General features: G+C 46.1%; 1 protein-coding gene across 1 annotated transcript; it reads left to right on the top strand.

The window, feature by feature from the left end:
• Positions 1-486: 486 nt before the first annotated feature.
• Positions 487-5,248, top strand: LOC128751741 (uncharacterized). Its single transcript, XM_053852936.1, has 4 exons — positions 487-512; positions 3,534-3,642; positions 3,729-3,868; positions 4,140-5,248. The coding sequence occupies exons 1-4, from the start codon at positions 489-491 to the stop codon at positions 4,410-4,412; spliced, it is 546 nt and encodes a 181-aa protein (XP_053708911.1). The 5' UTR covers positions 487-488; the 3' UTR covers positions 4,413-5,248.
• The last annotated feature ends 1,707 nt before the right edge of the window (positions 5,249-6,955 follow it).

The raw sequence follows: 6,955 nt of genomic DNA, 5'->3' as shown, positions 1-6,955 counted from the left end.
GGACACTGGCTAGTTGAGCCGCTACAAGTGCTGCACAAAGCTCCAAGCGCGGGATGGACTGAAGGCGCTTTGGGGCCACGCGTGAGCAGGCTAGGATGAAGGACAGGTGCCGTTGGCCTTGGCTATCCTCAGTTCTCAAATACGCCACAGCGCCATAGGCTCGATCAGAAGCGTCAGCGAATATATGGACTTCATATGTCACACCCTTGTGACTGACATCCTTCGGAAGGTATGGCCTAGGAAAGGTGATGTGGCACAGTAGGTCCAGTTCCGCTTCCCAGCTACACCACTCTTGTAGGAGTTCTGCAGGAAGTTCAAAGGAGGAGTTCAAAGCCCCCAGAAGAAAGGAGTTCACTCTGTTGTCTGTTGTTGAGCAAGCGCACTTGGTGGAACATCCCTTTGATGTCCCCGCTGATGGCCACAGGGTGCTCTCGGAACCTCAGTAAAACCCCAAGGAGCGAAGCACCAAGGGTTGGACCAGACAGCAGATGTTGGTTCAGTGTCTGTCCGAGGTAGGAATGGGAGCAGTTGAAGACCAAACGATTGTTCCCATTATGGTGCACAAGGTGGTGGGGAATGTACCAGCACTCCTCTGGCGGTTTCGCTTCTTTCACTTCTTGCACGGCGCCAGACGTGATGAGCTTCTGCATTTCTGCACAGTAATCTTTGGCTTTCTGAGGTTCTCTGAGGAGCCGACGTTCCGTACTGCGCAACAATGGCATGACGGACTCCTTTGGGGCATGTAGCAGTGGCATTTTCTCATGACGCAGTAATGGAGTTGCATATCTGAAAATACCATCCACCTCTACCCTGGCAGTTCTGGACTTAAGCAGTGCAACAGTATGATTATCAAGCTTGGAGCGAGTCACTTCTCTCTCAGGGTGTTGGGGTACGACATCCAGTTTCCAGAGTCTCTCAACATGCTGGAAAATCTCATCCAGGTGTGGTGGGGAGGTGGTCAAGAGGCACTGCGTACTGTGAGATAGCCCCCCCGTATCTCGAACGGGACCTTCAAGAGTCCAGCCCAGCCTTGTATGTACAGCAGCTGGCCCCCCGGGGGGGCCCAGCCTGACTGGCTCAACCGGTGTTATAAGGTGAGGTTGATCAGAACCAATCAGCAGGAAGGGGGTAGCATTCTTAAAGGCCGGGATCGGAAGACCATGCATGTGCTTAAACTTCCGTTGGAGACGTTCCATTGGATAGGTGTATGGGGCAAGGCTGAGGTTGTTAGCTGTATGGATGGACGATCCACTGAGGAAACTTGGAATGACACAGTTTGTCCATGCAATACCTGGACATCGTGGCGAACTGTTCGGAGAGGGAGGTTTTCTGGACTGCCGTTCATGTTCAGACATTTTGCTGCTTCTGCGAGCAGCATTGTCCTTTCATTGTCCTTTTCGTGTAAAACAGTTACTGTCTGCCTTCCTGCACGACCCTCCCCTTTGGTGGTGAACCTCTCCTTACCACTACGCACAGCGACATGACTATCATATCCCTGACACCAGGATTCATACCGAAGCCACTCAGCTAAGTCAGTCAAGGTGTGACTAGTTATGGAATTGTAATGGTGGCGGCGAAAGTCTGCCCGCAGTTCTGGGGGAAGCTTACTCAACAGCCTAGCAACGTGAGAACCACACTTGAGTTCAACTTCCCCTTCTGTACCTAGTGTCTGTAGAAGACCCACCAAGGACTGAATCTGGAGGGAAAACTTCTGAAAGGCTGTGCTATCTCCACACCTGACTTCTGGAGCTTCAAGAACTGTGGCTATTGTCCGAAGTGCCAGCTGGTGAGGTTGTCCAAACTTGTCATGGAGAGCTGCCATGATCTCAGTGTAGGGGTTTGGGGAATTCAAGTAGGCGTCCGCAATCAGCTTGGCTTCTTCCAGCTTCAGATGGTCGAGCAGAACTTGATAGTTGAAGAGCTCAGAGGCTGTTGGAGGAAGTAGGTTCTCCAGAGCAATATGTAGTCGAGAGAACTCACTGGGGTCTGGTTGGATGAATTTTGGAATTGTTGGGGGGGGGGTCCTCTGTAGACCTGATCTACTGGAGGAGGAGGGGCAAAACTGTGGACGGGCTGCTGAGACTGGTGTTGAACATAGGTGCTGGATGCACAGTCATTTGCGGGTGGAGCTGGGAGGGGCCGAATCTGATGTGCATCAATATTCAGGTTTTGCATGCTGTGACGAAGGTCTACAGTTGGTTTCAGGCCAGGGTGGAGGTTCAGGCCAGTCTCCTTCATCCTCCTCTACTGATAGTTCAAAGCTGTTACTCTTCCCTGCATGCTTTCCAGGTTGACCCATAACGGCATGCAAGGAACGGGTTACATCCAGTAGTTCTTTCATCTCCTTTTGTGTCTCATGTAGCTCCTTCAGACCTGATTCGAAGGCTCTTTGGGTATGATATAGTCGGGAGCTCTCGTCATAGCTACTTCTTCCTTCGTAATGTGGGTCCCAGTCTGGAGGTCCTGGAGAAGCTGACAAATCGCTGTAAAGCTCACTGTCCTGGAAGCGAACTGAAGCAAGCGGAGGCATCTCATAATGAGCCGCATCCTCATGGTAGCGTCCGTAGTAAGGCGGTGATACTTGTCTCCTCTGGGTTGGGGTCTCCCATGATTGAGGTGTAGGCTTGCCTGGTGGAGGACGGTCTTCTTGCCGACTGCCAATGTAGTCCACTTGGAAGTCCTGGAATCTCGCTGGACGTTGTGGTCTTCGCTTTGGCCGCACGTCCGGGTACATCTCTCTAGGGTCCATCGTAGATTCTTTATCCGGCTCGAAGGACCACTTAATGTTGAGGAGGAAGGACGATGATGATGCTGGTTCGGATAACTGATAAAGAATCCACGATGGTTGGCCGGTCAGAGCACAGGAGTTCAAGAGATGTGTAAACTGTGTGGTTTATTTGTCCAAGTTCTTGATATATATATATATATAGATATATATATATGTATATATATATATATAGTTTCTGTGAAATAACACACAGAAGACAATTATACAAAATTATACAAATTACAATACAATGGTCACACCTTAATGGACAAAACATGTCAAAGAAACCGATTCTCATTCCGTGGGAACGGGCACCATCGTGTGGTGGACAAACGCCACTACCCGCACACGGTCCATTGGATCACGTGACCACTTAACACGCCGCAAAGGGCGGTGGCTAATTGCTGGAGCGTCCTTCGTCGACGACGGACTACTACTACTATATCAAATGCACACAAGGCAACGCACACAACTACGGACTAACCAAACACTGAAAGGCAACTATGGTGAAAACAAACACTTACTTAACTTAAGACAAAAAACCCAGGAGGACGAGCGGCAGCCAACTACTCTCAGAGCGAACTTCAACCACTACTGCGCATGTCAAAACTGCCACGCAACGTGTGACGTCATCTTAAAGGGAGCCTTCTGTACACTATGTTTGTGACACATGATATAATAATAATACATTATAACATATATGTAGATAGAAATTTTAACCCCCACACCCCCAACACTCATTCTTCAAACAATCTTTTGGTTTCAGGTGAAGTGCTTGCTCTTCTCGAAGGAGCTGAGTTACACAAACAACACCACATGCATGTTGAGGCAGTACCGAGCCTTGAATGAAAATGAACGTGCACAACCCGCGCCAAGTAATAACCCACAATCATTTAAAATGCCATGTCCCTCACTGTGGCCGAAACATAACAACATGATCGAATGTAATGTGTCTGTGTAGGTACCAGGAAACATGCTGTGGATCAGGCTTCGGTTGCCATGGTTGTGAAGGATTCCCAGCCTTTCACACTGGTGGAAGATCAGGGATTTAGGAGCCTCCTGGATCTCCTCGAGCCTACCTATATTATTCCAACTAGACAGGTGAGTATTGTATATCCATAATTTATGCTGTTTGTTGTATGGTAAATGACAGGTGCCATAGTAGTGGGCAGCAGTAGATCAGGTGGTTGAGCAGGTTGTCCAATGACTGCAGGGTTGGCGGTTCAAATCCCGCTCCCACCAAGTTGCTTTCATAGTGTCATTGGGTTAGACCTAATCTCCCTCGCCTCGTGTGAATGAACTCTGAGGTGCTTTGAGTGTCATGAAAAGCGCTATATAAATCTGAGGCATTATTGTTTATTTTATTTTCCAGGCTCTAAAGGCAATGGTCGAGGAGAGATTCCATGCCGAAATGCAGAAGGCAAAAGAAGAGGTCCAGAAAGCTAAAGCTTGCAGTCTGACTGCAGACATGTGGACCTCTATGGACATGGAGGCCTATCTTGGTGTGACGTGTCACTTTATTACTGAGGAGGACACTCTGAACACCATCCTGCTGGGAGTGGAACACTTTCCACAGAGCCACACAGCAGAGAACTTAGCCCAGGCAAAGACAAAAATTATGGCAGAATGGGGAATAAAAGATTAGGTCAAATGCCTGGTCACAGATGCGGCATCCAATATGATAGCCTGTGCACACACTCTTGGTGTAAGGCAAAGCATATGTGTTGCACATTCCCTTAATTTGATTGTGCGAAAGTCATTTGACCAGGTCCCCATATTGTCTGAAATAAGAGCAAAAACCAGAAAAATTGTGGCCTACTTCCGGACCTCCACAACTGCTAAAGAACGCCTTAGCCACATGCAAGAGTCCATGGGAAGACCAAAACATAAGTTGCTAATGGAGGTAGAAACACGCTGGAACAGCACACTGCTTATGCTCCAGCGTGTCTTTGAGCAGCGGGAAGCCATGGGGGCTGCCCTTGCTTTACTGTCACAACTCACATCCAGTGACTTCAAAACAATTGAAGAAATCATTAAAGTGCTTGGCCCATTCCACCAGGCCACTGTTAAGCTGTTAGAGGAGAAACGGGTGTCGGGTCTAAAGTGATACCACAGATGAAAATGCTTCTGCATGCAGTGAACTGCGAAGCTTCTAATGTGACCACAGAAACACCAAAAATGTTGACAGACATTTTAAAAGTAAGGCTGAGGGATCATCTGGCCAAACTAGAGACTGCCAGTGTAATGACACTGGCAACACTGCTGGATCCACGGTTGAAAGTACTTGGATTCCACAGTGAGTTGAGAGCAAATGAGGCCGTAGAAAGACTGAAAACGGAGTGCGCCAACATAATCTCTCTGCCATCAATTCCTCCACAAAGGCCTCAAGTGAAGGATGAAAATGCGGCAGCACAATCAACATTTTATATCTGTTTTCATGTTTACTATAATACTATCATGAAGTGCTGTCTTTTTTTTAGGTGGTGGGAACCTGTGGAGTCTATTTGACACGTCGGTAAATGAGAGTCGGGGCGTGTCCAATGCTGAAGCTGAGGCTATTGTGGAAGTGCAACGGTACCTCATCCAAAAATACATTTCAAGAAATGAGGACCCACTGTTGTTTTGGAAGGACCACAAAACCACATATCCACACCTTTACCAGTTGGCAATTTGGTTCCTTTGCACGCCTGCTTCTCTCCCTGCGAGAAGATTTTCTCAAAGGCATGGGAAATCATATCCGAAAAAAGGAATCGACTGAGCCCCAACACAGTGAAAATGATTGAATATGTCCAAGTTACACAAGCACATCAAGTAACTGAACATACAACTGACAAATCAACGGACAGTTAACCACATAACATCTGGGTTACATCCAATGACCAGCAGATGTCAGCAATGAGCTATTAAATGAGGCCTCGACTGATCAACTGACACAAGCCAAATCTATCAATCACATAGGAAAGCAATGGCACAAGAGGAAGATCATTACCTGTGGATGTGAAGTGACCTTCTGCCAACACAGTCTGGAGCCAAGGTGTTGAAATCAGCGAGGTTTGATTGCAAAATTGGTCCCAGCTGTGTAGCTGTGAAGCTGCAGGAAAGCAGGAGAGGAAACAGAAAAACACACAACTGGGGAACAACAAAATAAAAGTGCTGAACATGGACATGACAAAAAGCTCAAGTAAAGTCAGGTCTGTGTTCCAAAGTTGATAGCAGAAGCAGGAGTTCAGGAACAGTGTCCTGGTTAAAGGTAGAGGGAGGTTGGTGTTTGGCAAACTGAAACAAATGGAAGAAGTGAAAATCGGAAAATACTGTATCACAGATGCCAGTGTCTGTGATGTGGATATTATAAAATAATTTTGGGTGGGATTCGATTTAAAAAAGAATCTTATTATTTGGATAATTTCTGATTAATTAGTCCCAATTAATCGCAGTTTAATCATACAAGAATATTTGCCACAAGAAGCCACATCCTACAATTGGACCCATATGGACCGATACATACATTTAAACAACAAAATATTGTTTATTTTACATCAGTTTGACAATAGCACAATAAATCACGATGGTGGCGATATTCAAGTTTTTATACCACCTTATTTAAACTAAAGCTCTTTTAATGTCATGAAAATATTTGTATAAAAATTTCAATTTTATAAGAATTTCAAGTACATCCAGAGTAGTGGAAACCCTGGCCATTGTTAGAGAAAAACATTCCTCAACAAAAGCAATCAGATGCTTTTGTTTGCTTTTGGTTCCCTGTTGTCTGGAGAGCAAACTGTTCAATTCAATTCAATTTAATTATGTTTTTGTTGTAATTAGTTAATCATAATAATAAGTTGTAATTAATTAATGGTAATTAACTCGTTAAAGTCCCACGCCTAATTAAAATAGATTCTGTATAAAATTATGGCATGCTGCTGATGTTTAGTGCATTTTTAAACAATGCCTACTGTCTCATGGAATATTGAATAGTTACTTTTTCTTGTCATGTGTCATTGTAGGCCATCAAAACAAGGTTTGCACGTGTCCTCGGAAGTGAGGATTCTGTCCTGGTGCTGTGACGCTACCAAAATTCAAGCTTCGTTGGCTGCATGATCCGAAGCGGAGGGATCTGGTGAAGGCAAGTCTGCTGCCACCACCACCACACAGCAACTGTCTACCAGCAGAGAGGAGGAGTTCTTTGGC

This window comes from Synchiropus splendidus, unplaced genomic scaffold, assembly GCF_027744825.2.
Source record: "Synchiropus splendidus isolate RoL2022-P1 unplaced genomic scaffold, RoL_Sspl_1.0 HiC_scaffold_20, whole genome shotgun sequence".
NCBI lineage: Eukaryota > Metazoa > Chordata > Actinopteri > Syngnathiformes > Callionymidae > Synchiropus > Synchiropus splendidus.
The sequence above is the reverse complement of the archived record's forward strand: the minus strand, read 5'-3'. Positions and strand labels throughout refer to the sequence as shown.

Bases quoted from the DNA above. Each gene is read 5' to 3' on its own strand.
- LOC128751741 (XM_053852936.1), top strand. From the start codon at position 489: ATGTTGGTTCAGTGTCTGTCCGAG. The intron at 513-3,533 runs GTAGGAATGGGA...TTTTGGTTTCAG, and splicing joins TGGTTCAGTGTCTGTCCGAG to GTGAAGTGCTTGCTCTTCTC. The intron at 3,643-3,728 runs GTAATAACCCAC...GTGTCTGTGTAG, and splicing joins ACGTGCACAACCCGCGCCAA to GTACCAGGAAACATGCTGTG.